Source organism: Bos indicus, chromosome 3 (assembly GCF_029378745.1).
Source record: "Bos indicus isolate NIAB-ARS_2022 breed Sahiwal x Tharparkar chromosome 3, NIAB-ARS_B.indTharparkar_mat_pri_1.0, whole genome shotgun sequence".
NCBI lineage: Eukaryota > Metazoa > Chordata > Mammalia > Artiodactyla > Bovidae > Bos > Bos indicus.
The window spans coordinates 91689925-91707231 of NC_091762.1; the positions used below are offsets into that span (position 1 = coordinate 91689925).

General features: G+C 50.7%; 1 protein-coding gene across 1 annotated transcript in view; it reads left to right on the forward strand.

The window, feature by feature from the left end:
• Positions 1-13953, forward strand: part of DHCR24 (24-dehydrocholesterol reductase) — a 34253-nt gene extending 20300 nt beyond the window's left edge. The window contains exons 6-9 of the mRNA XM_019957393.2: positions 777-920; positions 9072-9269; positions 9439-9617; positions 11115-13953. Of these exons, the coding sequence (XP_019812952.2) occupies positions 777-920; positions 9072-9269; positions 9439-9617; positions 11115-11268 (675 nt within the window). The 3' untranslated portion in view covers positions 11269-13953. The remainder of the gene's footprint in view (positions 1-776; positions 921-9071; positions 9270-9438; positions 9618-11114) is intronic.
• The last annotated feature ends 3354 nt before the right edge of the window (positions 13954-17307 follow it).

The following is a 17307-nucleotide window of genomic DNA, read 5'->3' on the forward strand; positions in this document are numbered from 1 at the left end:
AGGGCCAGGCCTCAGCCACCCAACCTGGAGCCTGTGACCTTTCTGGGCGGCTGCCCTGCCTCTCTCTCTCTGAAAGCATCGACCCACAGTCCCTTTCATGGGTGAATAAGCTAAGGCCCAGAGAAGCTAAGTCACCCCAGGGCACGCAGTAGGTAAAGTCCTGAACCATTTAAGACTGAAGAAGACACCAGCTAAACGTAAGATTGAGGCTTGGAGACGGCGGGGCTCAATGCCAGGAAGCCATAGCTTTACAGTGAGCATCTCCCTCTGATGTTGGCTGTCTGTGGGGGGAATGCCTTGGCCAGAGGACATGGAGCTTGGTCCAGGGCAGCAGGGAAAGCGTTTTGGTCAGTAAACACTGTCAGCCGAGGACCCAGTGGGACGGGTGAGCCCCACTGTGTGCCAACACTGGCCTCGTGGGAGGCAGGCAGGGAGGAACGTGTCTGTGCGGACCACTGCACTGTGGCCGACCTCAGTAGGCATCAGCTGTTCAGTTCTCTCCCTGACAAGGAGGGGGCTGAGCTCTCGAGACTGTCAGGAGCTCACCATTGGGCCCTGGGCTCACCATTAACCTCCGTGAGCTTTTGCTCTCTCTGCTAGAGAAAACCGCTGTGCTTAACCTCATCCAGCTTTCAAGAGCCTCCAAGGTGATTAACAGACATGAAAGAGCTCTAGGGAGGCCAGGAGTGCTAAACAGAAGCCAGGCATCTCTGTTACACCCCAGTGGCCTCTGGGGCTTGTCTGGAGCCTGACAGCAGTGCCCTCTGGCATTTCAGCTGAACAGCATTGGCAACTACTACAAGCCCTGGTTCTTCAAGCACGTGGAGAACTACCTGAAGACAAACCGAGAGGGCCTGGAGTACATCCCCTTGAGACACTACTATCACCGCCACACGCGCAGCATCTTCTGGGAGCTCCAGGTGAGGCTCGGATTTCCCAGTAGTCCTGGCTCCTCCTGGCCAGGCTGGGAACCGGCGCAGTTTCCCCTCCCCTGGGGGAGAAGAGTGGCTTTGTCCTCAGGAACCGGAGCAGCCTCTCACCGGGCAGTGCAGTGTCTCCTTCTGCGGAAATGGCCGCCTTCCATAAAGCAGCAGAGTTTCCCCGAGTACCAGCCAGAAAGTGGGTCCCCTGGCTGGGTGCTCTGGGGAACTCAGACCTGTCCCATCCTTGAGACACTGTAGCCTGGCCAAGCGGCCAGCCGCCGGCCCTGAGAAGGGCCACAGGAAGTGGCTGGTCCTGCCCAGGGCTGGGGGTTGCTGTCAGGCGTGTCCTTAACTTGTGGGTAAGAATTTGCTACTGTGCCATGAGAGATGGGGAGTGGTGACATTTTAAATAGGGGGTGAGGGAAGGCCTCTCAGGAGCTGCCTTATGAGCAGAGACCAGCATGGGGAAGACACACCAGGCAGAACTTGAGAGAGTGCTCCAGGCAGAACTCAAGAGAGTGCTCCAGGCAGAGGAAGAACCAGAGCACGGCTCCTCAGTGGGCTGGCTGAGTTGCTGTTTTCCTTTTTTTTAATTGAAGTGAAAACATAAACTTAACCATTTTAAAGTATGCAATTCAGTATATTTGGTACATTCCTGATATCGTGTGTCTACTGCCTCTATCTAGTTTTAAAATATTTTCATTGCCCTGCAAGGAAGCCCTGTACCCATTAAGCAGTTACTCCGCATTCTCTTTGCCCAGACTCTGGCAACCAGTGGTCCGTGTTCCATCTCTACGGGTTTACCTATTCTAGACATTTTATATAAATGGAATCACGCAACACATGGCCTTTTGTGTCTGGCTTGTTCACTAAGGCTGTTCTCAGGGTTTATCTACGCTGTAGCATGTATCCGTACATCATTCCTTTGTGTGGCTGAAAAACACCCCATTGTATGGATGAACCACAGTTTGTTTTTCCACTCATCTGCCGGTGGACATTTGAGTTGTTTCCGCCTGTTGGCTTTGTGAATAGCACTGCTGTAAACATTCATGTACACAAATTTATCTGGATACTAGTTTTTGGTTTGGGGGCAGTCTCTGCCTAGGAGTGGGACTGCTGGATCTGTGTGATAATTCTGTGTCTAACTTACTGAGGAACTGCCAGACGTTTTCACGGTGGTGAGCCGTTTTACATTCCTGACAGCAGCATGCAAGGGTTCCAATATCTCTGCATTCTCAGCAGTACTTGCTGTTTTCTGGTGTGTTGCTGTAGCCATCCTAGTGGGTGAGAAGTAGAGTCCTACTGTAATTTTGGTCTGCATTTTCCAAATGACTGATGATGTTGAATATCCTTCCAGTGCCCGTTGGCCATTTGTATATTTTTTGAAGAACTATCTATTCGGATCCTTTGCCCAATTTTAATTACACTGTTGTTGATCTTTGTTGTTTTAAGAGTTCTGTATATATTCTGGATTATTAGACCTTTATCAAACACATGATTTGCAAATATTTCCCCGCATTCTGTAGGTGGTCTTTCACTGCCTTGATAATGTCTTTTGATTTACAAAAGTTTTTGGTTTTGATGATGTCCAGTTTAGTTTTTCTTGCGTTACTCATGCTTTTAAAGGTCGTATCTGTAAGAATCCATTGCTAAATCCAGTGGAGATTTAGCATTAATCATGAAGATTCATTCCTGTGTTATCTTCTAAAAGCTTTATAGTTTTAGCTCTTATATTTAGGTTCTTGATCCATTTCAAGTTTTGTATATTTGGTGAAAGGTGGGGGTCCAACTCCATTTTTTTACATCAAGGCAGGATGCAAGTTGTCACGGCAAGTCTGCATGTTTTTAAAAAACAGCAAGAAGGCCCTTTAGCTAGACCCATGGTGGAGAATGAGGTCGAATAGCAGTTAGAGCCTAGATCATGTAGGTCCTTGTAGTTCAGGGGAGGACTTTCTGTTTTGCTTTGTGTGATAAGAAAGCTAGTGGAGGACTTTGTACAGAAAAATGACATGACCTGATTTTTGTTTTAAAACAATAGTTTTGACAGCTGGATGGAGAGTGGATGGGGTAGGGTGACTTAGATTGGAAGAGAAGAAAGAAGGATTCTGTTGTCTGGAGTGGTAGCAGTGGAGGAGGAAAGGAGTCTCAGATCTGGGAGGTACTGCGAAGATTGAACCAACCAACAGGATTTCCAACAGAGTATGACTCCAAGGTTAGGGACCCAAGCAACTGGGTGACCTGAGGTGCCACTGACTGCCATGGACAATGTGGGTAAGGGGTCTGGGAAGGAAAATTAGAAGTTTGGTCTGGGACATGTCAGCGTGAGATCCTTCTCAGACATCCAGGTGGGATGTCAAGTGGGCAGTTGGCACAAATGTCAGATCTTCAAAGGTTGAAGGATCACATACCACTGTGGGTACTATCAGCAGAGAGATGTTAATTAAAGTCATGGGACTAAACAAGTGAGGGAAGGTAAAGAAGACAAGTCCCAGAGCCAAGCCCTACAGGTCAGGGGAGGAGAAACCAGCCAGGAGAGGAGAATGCGGCATCAGTCGGAGGGAAGGAGAAACCCAGGAGAACTGGCAACCTGGACAGTGTGACAAGAAGGAAGATGAACAACTGTGTCAAATGTCCCTGAGTGAGACGAGAACAAAGAATTGACCTCTGGTCACTGATGACCTTGAGTCATGGGGCTGAAAGCCTGATGTGAGTTAAAGAGAAAACGGAGATAAGGAAGTGGGGACAGTGAAAACAGAGATCTAGGAAGGCTCAGTATCGGGGGAAGCAGAGAAATAGGGTGGTAGCCGGAGGGGGATGTGGGATCGAGAGGAGACAACAGAAGGAGAAATGACTGCATGTTGATGTGCTGGCAGTGCAGGAAAGAGGGTGTGCTCGCAGGGTGAGCCTTGAGCGTGGCGGATCCTGCGCTCGGGTGGAGAGGGTGCCCTTAGTGAGAGCCTGGAGAGTCACCCCTGGACAGTTAATGGAACAGTTGCTATGGGATGTGGGCCTTCTCTTCCAGTTGCTTCTCAGCGAAATAGGAAGCAAGGACTTCAGCCAAGATGAGGGGGCGAGGGGTTGTTGAAGGACTGAGAAGAGAGGAGTTGGGAACTTGTCCCTTGGAGAGTGGGAATGAGTTGACTGGGAAAATGTCATAGGGTTGCCAGGCAACAGTGGCCCTGCCAAAGATTCCTGAGCGTGCATTTACAGAGACCGGCCCTGGTGGCTGTAGGTTTTCACACATTCAGCTGTGTAGATGGGACAGAGAATAAGGAGAAAGTTAGATTTAACCACGGTTGAGATTTTGCGGATGAGTAAGACAAGTGAGGCAGGGTTGGAGAAGCTGGGACAGGATCGTGATGAATTCGGAGCCAGCTTGGGGGAGGGGGTGGTGAGGATATGCGGGGCTGATGGGACTGACATGCTGGCCTGGGTGCCCCTTGGGGTGAAGAGTTGATGTCAGAGCACTGGAGGGCGTAAGCAGCAGGAAGGGAGAGGTAGTGGTGGCCAGAGGACCAATGCGTGAAATGGAAACTGTGGTGTTTTCCCCGACATCCGGTTCTGCAGGAATGAAGTCCTTAGCCCCTGCAGAAGCTGACCTTCAACACACCCTGAAAGGAATTCAGGGTAAAGATCAAGAATGACGCTGTCTGTGCTCTGGGCAAACTACCAGAACAGACCTTCACATAGTTAGAAGATATTTTGAGGAGAAAATTTTCCAAAACTCTTGCATCTTCATGTACTTAGTAAAGCAATAAAACCATTAATAAGACATCTGTTCCTTGTAACTACAAACAACCTTCAACCAAGAGATGTGCTTGATGACAATTGTTTAGTCTCTGAGTCATGTCTGACTCTTCGTGACCCCATGGAGTGTAGCCCACCAGGCTCCTTCTGTCCATGGGATTTCACAGGCAAGAACACCGGAGTGGATAGCCATTCCATTCTCCAAGGTATCTTCCCGACCCAGGGATCAAACCTGAGTCTTCTGCATTGAAAGGCAGTTTCTTTACCACTGAGCCACCAGAGAAGCTCTGGATGACATGTATCCTTTGCCAAAATCACATACATCTTGACCTCACCTTTACCTCTTCACAACAGTTTCACAGCACTGAGAGTGGGTCTTCTGGGCTGCAGTCTCAGTGAGACACTGAATAAACTCAACTCATAGCTCTGACATTATTTTTTTTCTTTCCCCCCAAGTCAACAGAGGTAGTGAATATAACATCAAGAGGTCAGCAAACTTCTTTAAAGGGCCAAATAGCAAAGGCTTTAGGCTCTGCAGATCAAACTTCCTGTCACAGCTGCTCGGCCCTGCCTTTGTAGCCCAAGAGCAGCCCTGGGCGGCGCTTGAACAGATGAGTGTGGCTGTGCTCCAGTGAAACTATATATAAACACAGGCAGGGGCCGGATTTAGCCAGTGGGCTGGATCCACTTGCAGACCGATCCCCACATGCTCTAGTTTGTCATCCTCTGCTCAGGAGCGTGATGCGAAAGTCAGTGCAGAGGCCAGGTGAAAGGGAGGACAAACAGGATTATCGGGGGGGCAGGTGTTAAACCATATCAGTGATAGCATCAGTGTTGGGGAAGGTGGCAGTGATCCGGGCATTTGGGGGCTGGTGGGGGTGGAGGTGGTGGGGATGTCGCTGAGGATTTCCGGAGAAAGGAGGGGCAGAGACCTCGAAGCAGTAACGAGGGGCCAAGAGGAGCCCACCTCACCTCCATCTACTCCAGAGGGTCATGGAGAGAAAATGACACCACGCCAGAGGGCTGCAGCCAGGTATCAGCTAAGAGCACGGAGACAAGTAGATGGTCGAGAGAATAACTTGAGGATGGAACAGGTTTGCTGCTGTTAGACCATGAGAGAGCACAGGGGAGGGGTTGGGAGATGGGGAACAGTGGCTGGTGGGATCAGATGGAAAGATACTGCATGGCTGCAGCACAGCAAGGATGCTGGTTAGAGATACCCAGAAGTCCACAGCAGCTAAGATAAACAGGAAAGTCAGGCACGAAAGACTTACACCTGGTGGTGTCCTACAAGGGGGTGTCGGGCCAGTTCTAAACATGGGCGAGGTCTCTGGGCAGAATGTGGGGCAGTGGTGAGGGGTGCAGGAGTGGGCAGAGAGGGTTGGTTCCTCAAGGCCTGGGGAACCCTGGGCTTCCTCCATCCCTATTAGTCCTGCTTCAAGGAGTGTCCAGGCCCAGAGCATTTGGTGGAAAGTTTTGCCAAAGGCAGAAAACTCCCAACTCCTCCTTTATCCCTGCCAAGAGCAGTGTTAAGGTTGTGGGAGGTGTGAGCAGGAATATTTAAGAGACAGGAAAGGCAAGAGGAGCCAGCAAAGTACATGAGAGCCCAGAATGAGAGTCACAGTAGTTAACATTAATCCCTCCTTATGTGTTAGTTCTTATGTCAAACACTTTATGCCGCTCTCTCCGTCTTCCTGACAACCCTGGAAAGGTAGGTCCTGGTGTTATTTCCCTTCTACAGATGAAGAAGCTGGTTTAGGTTGTCTAAATTAACACAGCTCAGTAAGGGATAGAGTGTAATAGTAAGGGTTATCTATTGCTGCATAATGAATTCACCCCACATTCTGAAGATGAAAGCAGCTGCCATCTGTTACCACACAGTTTCGAGGGTCAGAGATTGGAGAGCAATGATGTGGGTCATTCTGGCTCAGAGTTGCAGTCAAGGTGTCGGTCAGGCTGGTGTGCTAGAGTCTTTAGGAAGGTGAGAATCTGCATTCTGGAAGGCCCCCTAAGGTGGCTGTCAATGAGAAGCCTCTGTTCATTGCCACCTGGGCTGCTCACGTGCCTCACCACAGGGCAGCAGACTTCCCCCAGAGCAGGTGATCCAGAGAGACCATGGAGGGGTCCTCAGTGCCTTCCGTGACCCAGTCTTATCACCTTGCGACTCCCTCCGTATTCTCCTGTTAGAGTGGAGTCTCCAGTCACTCAAGGTTGGGGGAGTTAAGCTCCACCTCTTGCTGCTAAACACTAGCCTTTACTGCCTGAAGTTAAAGGAAGAATCTGAAAGGATGGGTGTATTACTACTGAGATGTGCACACAGGGAGTTTATTTGCGGGGACTCTGGTGATCCTCAGCTGCGAGAGAAAATGCAAGTAGGGGTGGGTGGAGAGACAAGTCGAGGTGTGATACAGTCATAGCAAAGACCTTAGCCAAGCCACAGGGAGGTCTGCAGCTGTGTAATCCTCCCAAGTTGTCTCCCCTTGAGGCCAGGAGCCAGGACTTTGCAGCCCAAGCCCATGAAAGGTCACCTTGGAGACATTGCATGTTGGGTTCCAGGCCATTGCAATAAAGCGAATATCACACTAAAGTGAGTGACACAAATTTTCTGGTTTCCCAGTGCATAGAAAAGTTATGTTTATAGTATACTATAGTCTATTAAGTGAGCACCAGCATTGTGTCTTTTAAAAAAAAAGGATATACCTTAATTTAAAAATACTTTGTTGCTGAAAAATGCTAACCATCATCTGAGCTGTCAGTGAGTCAGAGTATGATGTCAGAGACCACTGGTCACAGATCAGAAGTGCAGTAAAACAAGACAGTCTGTACAGGGTCAGGAAGCCAGGACAAAGAACGCAGTAGCACCCTGTGTGCTGATGCTCAGGGTCCAGTGATAAGCAGGAGCCTAGCAGATGCTGCCAATTGTGAGTTGCAGGTTTTTTAAGCCCACAGACTTGTCTGTGCACCAATGTCTCTAGGAAGGGACACAAATAATTCCTAACAATGCCTGCCTCTGGGGAGGGGAATGAGACTGGGATGGAGGAGGAATGATGAGTGGTCAGGGCTGTGGAAGGAGGCTGGGCCTTTGCCGAGTGTTTCTGCTGTTTCTGCTGTGTGGCTTCTCCAAAGACAACCAAGAGAATAGTAAAGGCCACGCTATTTCCTAAGCTCCTGTTGTATTCCAGTAACTGGTGTAGGAGCTGGAATCGAACAGAGAAGAAAGCAGACAGGCCCCTCCCTTCCTTGCGGAAGAGGGCTGGCAATCAGAGGAGGCGATTCAAGGGGAGGGGAGGGGAGGGGCACACAGCCTCCGAAGCCTAGCATGGTGGCTCCTTTGGGAAGCTGCCCTTGACCCTAGTCTGACGTGGACCCTTTTATGTGCTGCCTCTCTCTGTTGCACCTCTTCCACACCTGGGGTCAGGGACCACGTCTTGGTGACCTGGGTATCTTCAGCACCCAGCACAGAACCTCGCACCTGAGCACATAGGCACCTCATCATTACATAATGAAGGAAGGAATCCCTTGGCTTCAAGGTCCCGGGAGCTGTGAGGATGGGGTGCCAGATGGACGCTGGTCACCTTGAGGAAGATGGCAAGCTGGGAGCAGAGAGGACAATCGTGAGCAGTGGCTCCTCCCGCATGGCAGTTGGAGGCACAGAAGAGGAAGGCCAGCCCTGCTCAGGGGGGTTTCCTGAGAGGCCAGCTTGGGGGAGGCAGGCGGGTGGCCCCATGAGGGGCCACAGGAACAAGAGGAAGCATCTAGTTCTGCCTAGAGTTGAAGATAGCTGTTGAGCTTGGCCTTGACAGGTGAGCAAGAACTTGCAGTTGTGTGTATGGAAGGATGGGGAGCAGTGACAGTTTAATAGGGGTGTCAGAGAAAGCCTCAGGAGATGCTGTCAACCGAAGGCTCGTGGGGCCTGCGCCAGACCTTTGCCACACACACTTGGCTGTGTTACCTTAGGGAAAGTTGCTTAAGCTCTGTGGGTATCCATCTGTCTCGGCAGTCAACAGCGTTTATTTCCCAAGCATTTATGGAACACCCGCACTGTGTCCGCCACAGTGACCTCAACAACCAGAACAGCAATGATGGCTTCGTTGTCGTCTTGCCCCAGGCTGAGTGCCTTCCATTTGGTATTCACTGTTCACTCTCACAAGTCCCATATTACAGATCAGGAAACTGAGCTCAGAAAAGTCAAGTCACCAGCCCACGGATATCACAACTCGTAAATGCCAGAGCCGGGAATCAAACCCAGATCCAGCTGGGTTAACCTTGGGTACCACCACTGCCCCTGCAGATAGGAGTGGACCCGTCGTACTTCTGTGAAGCCCCCAGGGAGGTCCTGGCCCAGGGGGACACTGGGCCCTGCTGGGCTCCTTCTCTCCATCCCCAACCCTCATCTTTCAGGACATCATCCCCTTTGGCAACAACCCCATCTTCCGCTACCTCTTTGGTTGGATGGTGCCTCCCAAGATCTCCCTGCTGAAGCTGACCCAGGGCGAGACGCTGCGCAAGCTGTACGAGCAGCACCACGTGGTACAGGACATGCTGGTGCCCATGAAGTGCCTGCCGCAGGCCCTGCACACCTTCCACAACGACATCCACGTGAGTGGGGCTGGGAACTCAGCTGGGGCTTGCGGGGAGCAGGGGAGAGATGGCTGTTTGGGCAGCAGGGGGCCCCAGGCAGCCATCCTCTGATCAGGAGCGGGGTGGACTGGCTGCAAGCCTTCCACCTGTGTGAGGAAAAGCACTGACCTGCCCTTCCGGCCCCCAGGTCTACCCCATCTGGCTGTGCCCATTCATCCTGCCCAGCCAGCCGGGCCTGGTGCACCCCAAGGGAGATGAGGCCGAGCTCTATGTCGATATCGGTGCCTACGGGGAGCCACGTGTGAAGCATTTTGAAGCCCGGTCCTGCATGAGGCAGTTGGAGAAGTTTGTCCGAAGTGTGCACGGGTGAGCAAGTGCCCAGAGTGTGGACAGTGTCCTGGGAGGGTGCGGGGAAGGCCAAGACGCCAGCTCCATGGCCAGACCCTTGGGTGCTGAACGACCCCTCAGATTCAGGAAGGGAGTTGGGAGATTCTAAGGAGGTGGAATTACAGGTGTTCTTAGCCTTCCCTTATACCTGCATCTCCCGCCCCTCCACTGAGTATCCCAACAGTATACCCTAGCTGCTAGAGCCAGAAACCCAGGAGTTACCCTGCTCCCCACTGCAGGGCAGGCCATGGGAGTGCTTTAGACATAGCCAGGGGCTCCCGCTCCAGGTTGGACACCAAAACTGAGGAGGGAAGACTCAGGACCATGAAAGCCACACAGAGGCCTGGGCAGAGCATCGTTCAGAAATGTCCTGAAACACTGTAGGTGAATCTCAAAATAGTTATGCTGACTGAAAGAAGCCAGGAAAAAAGAGTACTCTATGGTTCTATTTTCATATACATATATATATATATATATATGCTGTTTATATAAAATTCTGGAAAACACAGTTGAACCCATAGTGACAGAAGGCAGGTCTGCCTGGGGTTGTGGAGGGTGATGGATGGCACCAGGGAATTCAGGCTGTGAGGATGGTTATGGCTGTTGTCTGGACTGAGGTGACTGTTTCAAGGTTATAGACATTATATAACATCGAACTTATCAAGCTGTGGTTTTCCTTTTTAATGTATTTTAAAAATTTGCTTATTGTCTATATTTATTTTGTTGAAGTTTAGATGATGTACAATATTATATATTACAGGTATACGATATAGTGATTCACAATTTTTAAAAGTCACGCTCTATTTATGGGCTTCCCAGGTGGCCCTAGTAGTAAGGAACCCGCCTGCTAATGTAGGAGTCATAAGAACCACGAGTTGGATCCCTGGGTTGGAAAGATCCCCTGGAGTGGGCATGGCAACCCATACCAGTATTCTTGCCTGGAAAATCCCACAGACAGAGGAGCCTGGAGGGCTACTACAGTCCATAGGGTCCCAAAGAGTTGGACAGGACTGAAGCAACTTAGCATGAACACATGCCCTGTTTATAGTTATTATAAAATAGTGGGTCTATTTCCCGTGTTATACAATGTATCCGTATAGCTTTGAGCTATATGCTTTCATCACGTGCAGCTTATTGAATGTCAAAAAAGGGAAAGAAAGCGGCCTGGCAACTGCATCAGGGGAGCAGACATGCAGCACACTGCATCCTTCTAACTCTTCCTCTGCTGCCACTTAACGCCCTGAGCCCAGACTCCCCGTCTGCAAAATGGGGTTAAAATTCATGCCCCAACCTCAACCACTAGCTTGTTAGTGGGGGGGTCAAACAAGAGAAATCCCCCAAAAGCTCGCCCTGCCCTGCAGAGCAGGCAGTGCACTAGGGGCGCATTAGGGGTGACTGGAGTTCTCTGCACCCTTTTCCCCTCCTGGGGCCTCTGTGCCCCGCCCCTGAGCCCTCACCCCTGTGTCTGCACTGCAGGTTCCAGATGCTGTATGCCGACTGCTACATGGACCGGGAGGAGTTCTGGGAGATGTTCGACGGCTCCCTGTACCACAGGCTGCGGAAGCAGCTCGGCTGCCAGGATGCCTTCCCTGAGGTCTACGACAAGATCTGCAAGGCTGCCAGGCACTGAGCCGGAGCCCGTCCAGGAGGAGGCAGACGCGAGGGGGGACCCTGTCCCCAGGGCCAGAAGGCATCTACCCTTCACTCAAGCTTGGCTGCTCTGCCAGATCCACACTTTGAGAAAGAAACCCCTCCAGAGACACCCCCTACCCACATGGCCTTGACGGCTTGCTCCCAGCTTCCAGGGGCGGCGGGGTGGAGTGGAAAGGATGTGAGATTTGGAGTCAGACAAACCTGAGTCCAGTTCCCAGTTCAGCCACTCATTAGCTGTGTGACTCCAGGCGAGTCACTGAGCCCTTCTGAGCCCGACTCCTCATCTGTTGAAAGCTGTGGTGGGTAATGCTCCCTGCCTGCTGTGACATCTAAGTCAAGCACCCATTGCAGTAGATGTGCTAAAGAATTGACAGCTACTATTAGCGCAGCTTCCTGCTCAGCATGACATCAGACTAAAGTGCTTTGAATTCCGTGGTTGAGTCCGGGAAGGCTCCACATCAGGTTGCCCGGCTCAGGTTTGGTGGAAAGGGGTGCCCTGGAGTTGCTCTGCCATCACTTGTCAGCCAGAAGAGCTCCTCGCGGAGGGAAGGAAAGAAAGTTCCTTTCCATCGCTGGGCTCTTGGGAGGGCAACAGGTGGGGTGGGCGGGCCCAAGACGTGCTGTGCCAAAGTCAGGTCTGATTCCAAAGTTCCCTCTGTCTTCCTTGGTGACGCCCTGCCCCTTCTTCCTTCATGCTCAGGCTTGCAGGCCCACCGCAACCATTGCCCAAGTCCACTCAGAGAGGACCGTGTGCTTGGAGAAGACACTTCAGGGTGGAATCCTGTCTGGGCCTGGGGCAGGTGGGGTGAGTGGTTTTGGCTCTGAATTGAATCCATAGGACCTGGGCTCATTCTTGTCTCTCTACCCTCCATGCCGCTTGTCCCCAGACCCTGCTTCAACCTGCTGGGGTGTGTCCTCCACTCTGCAGTGGGGCTGGGACTCGGGGTGGGGGGACCACACCAAGCAGGAAAATGGAGCCTGTCATCCTTAGGTCTCGTGGGGATCCTCACTGTGGCGCTGAAAGAAAACAGCATCAACTTGATTTCTCCAACCACTCATCCCCTCCTTTTTTTTTTTCCTTCCTCTCCCCACCCCCAGCTGTAGTTAATTTTAGTGCCTTACAAATCCTAAGCTCAGAGAAAAGTTAGCTTCGTGTCTATTCCAGAGGGAAGGAAACCTTCCCAGGCCCCTGCCCACCTGTTAAAGCTTGGTTGTTTATGCAGCTCCATCTTAAGAACTGCCCAGCCTCAGCTGAAAACCCAGACTCTGAGAGGGAATTATGTAAGGGAATTAAGTGAGCTGGGCCAGGCAGTGATGTTCTGGAATAGAGGAGAGCACTGGCTGGGAGCTGGGAGGCCTGGGTTTCAGTCCTGGCTGTATTCTTCACAAGCTCTGCCTCCATGGACAAGTCATTTGTCCCTCTGAGCTGCAGTTTCCTCATCTGTCACATCCATGTACACAAGACTACCCGAGGCTCTTCTGCTTTAGAAGTGCACGGCTATCTTAAACAGCCGTGATTGCGAACCCCACGAGAAAGCCTCGTCTGCGTGGAAAGTCAGAGGGAAAGTAAATGGTCCAGGTGGGGGTTGTCTGCCATTTCAGATACTTCCTTCAGCCCACGGCCAGCTCTCATCTTTTCAGAAAGGCACATCTGTGGCCTGCAAGGAAGTGTCATTGTCACCACTGGTTGCCAGAAGCCTCCCAGGGTCACACTTTGGCTGCCAAGGCTCACTCCACGCACCCCAGGTTTGGCTCACCATGGTGTCTTGATGTGGTCCTGGGAGTGCCAGGTGCACTCGGGGCACTCAGAAGGCGGAGGAACCACTCTTACCCATTTGGCCTCTGGAGGGGGCATAAAATCAGAAACCTCATTTTCTCGCTTGTATGCAAAGCATGTGAACTCTGGCACTAGCTCCCCCAGTGAGGCCTGTGGGCTTCTTGCTCAGCGGTAAACTGATGATCCTACTTGCTGTAGAGGAAGGGTTAACCCGAGCAAGATAAGGCCCCATCCTTTCAGCAGTGGGGCCTCTGTCCCGGGACCCCTGGGAGTGCAGCCAGAAATGCCAGCAGCCTCTTGTCCTCAGTCCTACAAACCAAAATCCTGCCCTTCTCAGACCTTGCCCAGAACCTGGGGCTGGGAGGGAGGGTCTTGGGGTCACACCAGCCTCAGGGTCATGTTTTGCTTCAGTGATATCTTGCCTAGAAAGGGGCAGTCTTCCAAGCATGTCGAGCTGAGTTGCCAGCTCTTTCTTGCAGCCAGTCTTGTCACTATCCAGCCAGGTGGTGGTTTCAGGTGGAATTAAACTTGGCACGTGGTGGGGTGCAGGGAGCACGTGTGAAAAGTATAAGAAGAGGCCTCTCCCTTCCAGAACCCTGAGTTTCTTGGCTGCATGAAAGTTTTTCTGTAAGATCCAGATTCTAGCCAGTTTCTTTGGCTGGAAGGATGCATAATTAGCTGTTACGGGAAGGGAGGGGGTGGGGATGGGGGGTGGCAGTGTGTGACGTGTGGTATTTTTCTTAAATCATGGGGACCACAGAGAAAGGCGTGGTCCCTCTATCAGGCTCTTACAGCTGCAGGTGCTGTGCCTGCTGTCCGGAACACTTCCTGTCCCTGTGGCTGTGTGGCTGCTCCTTCTGTAAAAATAAAAGTGTGACCTGGAAAGTAGCCTCTGTCATTTCTTGCTCTGGGGACCACGATGTGGAGGCAGTCCTGGTTCAAGCGCAGGCTCTGCCCCTCACTGGGCCAGTTTCCCTTTGAACCTGCACACCCAGGTCTGGATGATGGCATGGCGGAGGGACAGGTGTATTAGGGTAGAGGGGCCAGGGTAATTTTCTTCCCCATTTTTGAATTTCTATCTTTGTCACAATGATCTGGCATGGATGTTAATAATATCTTCCTATTTGCAGGGTAGAGAACAGACTACAGGGAGAAACTGGGAAGCTAGGAGACAAGTGAGAATAGGTGAGGTGATGACTCAAAGTGGGGCTGTGCTTTTTAAGGCATCAAACATGACTGTCAGAAGCTCTGGGCTGCAGTCCTGGCTTTGTCATTGGGATGACCTGACTAATTCTGGCAAATCAGTTAGTCCTGTTGAGACTATTTCCTCGTCTACAGACCAGTGGAGACTACTAACTGTCCACTAAAACCCACTCCTCCCTCTGAGCACAGCCCTGGCCCACACTCCCCAGCCTCCCTTGCCCTCGGGTGTGCTCTTGTGCTAAGAGTCTGTGCAAGAGAATGTGAGCTGCAGTGGGAAAACCCTCTGTGAGGGTCGCCTGTCTTCTGGTACTTCTATGCTGGTGACAACCCGGCCATTGGTGGTGGCAAAGTCACATGGGGAAGGAGCCTGGATCCCCTAATCGCTGTCTGGAAAACTGCCCACCAACCTGGACTTTGGCCTGGTCTGTTAGGGGAACAAGAAATAAACTTTTACTGTAGCTGTGTCACTGCCTATTCAGGACTACTTGTTAGAACAGATTCACTCACCCTCATTACATGAACAGAGATATAAGGGTTGAGTTTAGGGCAATAAAGCTTTATGCAAATCCTAGATATACCTGATGGACATTGTCCCAAAATATATGTGATGTCAGGGTCCCGTCCTACAGTTATTTGAGAGGAACTCTTTAGGAAATTCTTTTTCCAGGTGTTGAGTTTCACAAATCAGGATTTGTAAATTCTCCTTGAAGGAAGAGAAATCTTTTCATGTCCTAAAAAAAGATTTTGTAGTTGAAGCCTTAAATATCACCTTACATATGAATAGCATATAACATAAAATATCTTCTTTAATCCTCACAGTCCTGTAACAAAAGCGGGTCAGTTTTATCCCCATTTTATAGATGAGGAAAGTGAAGCTCAGGAAAGGTCAAGTGATTTGCTTGGAGGCCACATCGAGGCTTTTTACTGAGTTAAACAAGGATGCAGACTCAGCATCTAGTCTTACAACAACAAAATGCTTCACGAGCCTCACCCGGAGCCAGCTGAGAGTAGCTCCAGGCCAGAAACAGTGAAAGCAGACCCTGGGCTGAGCCCCAGACGTGGTGGGGAATCAGGGATCTCTGCATGAACTCGGCTCAGAAAGGAAGTTGCTTAGGAATCAGCAGAGGATTCTGCTTTGACCCAGAGCAGTTCCTTCTGCCAGGGAACCATCTTGCCTGACCACGCCCTCAGCTACATGGGCCGTGTCCTGACACCATTCATGCCAGAGTTGCAACAATTGGTTCTCCAAAATTGGCTGATATAAGAAAGATCACGTGTGTGTGTGTGCATGTACACATACACACACACTACCCAAGTTGAATGTAGACGTATTTCAAAACTATGCTTTCTGGTCGCGTCCTGGTGTTAAGACGGCCCACAGGTTTCTTCCTGTGGGACAAGTCTAGTTACTGCAGGTGACTGCCTGGCATGCTACGTTGGGAAAAACTGGGAGGCTTTGTTGAGGTCTGCTGCTGTGTAGTCTCTAAGTCATGTCTGACTCTTGCAACCCTGTGGACTGTAGCCCGCCAGGGTCCTCTGTCCGTGAGATTTCCTAGGCAAGAGTACTGGAGTAGGTTGCCATTTCCTCCTCCAGGGGATCCTCCCAACCCAGGGATCAAACTTGTGTCTCCCGCTTGGCCGGCAGATTCTTTACCACTGAGCCACCTTGGGAAGCCCTTATGAGGTCTAGGAGGTGGCATTTTGATGCTGTGGACTGAATGTTTATGTCCCCCCCACCCCAAATTCCTATGTTGATGTTCTAACATAGTGGAATCGGGAAATGGGGGCTTTGGAAGGTTAATTAGGCCATGAGGTTGGAGCCCTCATGATAGGAGTAGTGTCCTAAGAAAACACGTGAACTAGCTAGCCCTCTCTGAGGGTACAAGATGTTCATCTGCAAACCAGGAAGAGTGCTTTCATTAGATCTTCCAGCACCTTGGTCTTGGACTTCTCAGCCTCCAAAACCATGTAAACTAAATTGTTGTATAAGCCACCCAATCTATAGTAATTTATTATAGCTGCCTGAACTGCCGAAGACAGATGGTTTGAAGATAGTTGAGACAAGGAACCCAGAAATAGCGGAATCCTTCTCTGCCCATCACACTCCTCCCCATGGGGTTTCCTTTAGGAAGCAGATCCAAGGAAATGATAAGGGGAAAATGGGGCACTGCAAGATGGTAGAAATAAATCCATATATATCTATTTATATCCATATATAGATAAAGAGATAGGTTGATAGATCTGCTCCCAGTTCCTGACACTGAGCTCCTAAATCTCTTGGAATGTCCTGGGTGATGGCATGTCTTTTGCTCTAATGAGATGACTATGGGTGGGCACCTGGATTGCTCTTGGATACGGGTAGTCACCAGAAAGACCAAGCCATGATTAGAAACTAGGAACTTTCAGCCCCTACCACCACCACCGCCACCACCACCCCCATCTTCCAGGGAGGGGAGAGGGACTGCAAATAGAGTTAATGATTGATCATGCCTATGTGAGGAAACCTCTAAAAATCCCAGTATTATGGGGCTTTGGAGAGCTTTTGGGTTGGTGAATACACCCATGTACTGGGAGGAGGACACACTCCAACTCCACAGGAATGGAAGCTCCTGTGCTCAGGACCGTCCCAGACCTCACCTTATGTATCTTTTCATCTGTGTCCTTCATCATATCCTTTAGTACACATGTGCTGTGCTGTGCTTAGCAGTTCAGTCATGTCCAACTCTTCGTGACTCTCTAGACTATAGCCCACCAGGCTCCTCTGTCCATGGGGATTCTCCAGGCAAGAATTCTGGAGTGGGTTGCCATGCCCTTCTCCAGGGGATCTTTGAACCCAGGGTTCGAACCCAGATCTCCCGCATTGCAGACAGATTCTTTACCATCTGAGCCACCTGGGGAAGCTTAGTACACATGTGAATATAAGTATTTTCCTGAATTCTATGAGCCACTCTAGCAAATAATGGAAACCAAGCAGGGAGGAGGTCATAGGAGCCTCCAATTTGAAGCTGTGAGTAACTAGGGGATATACTACTTGCA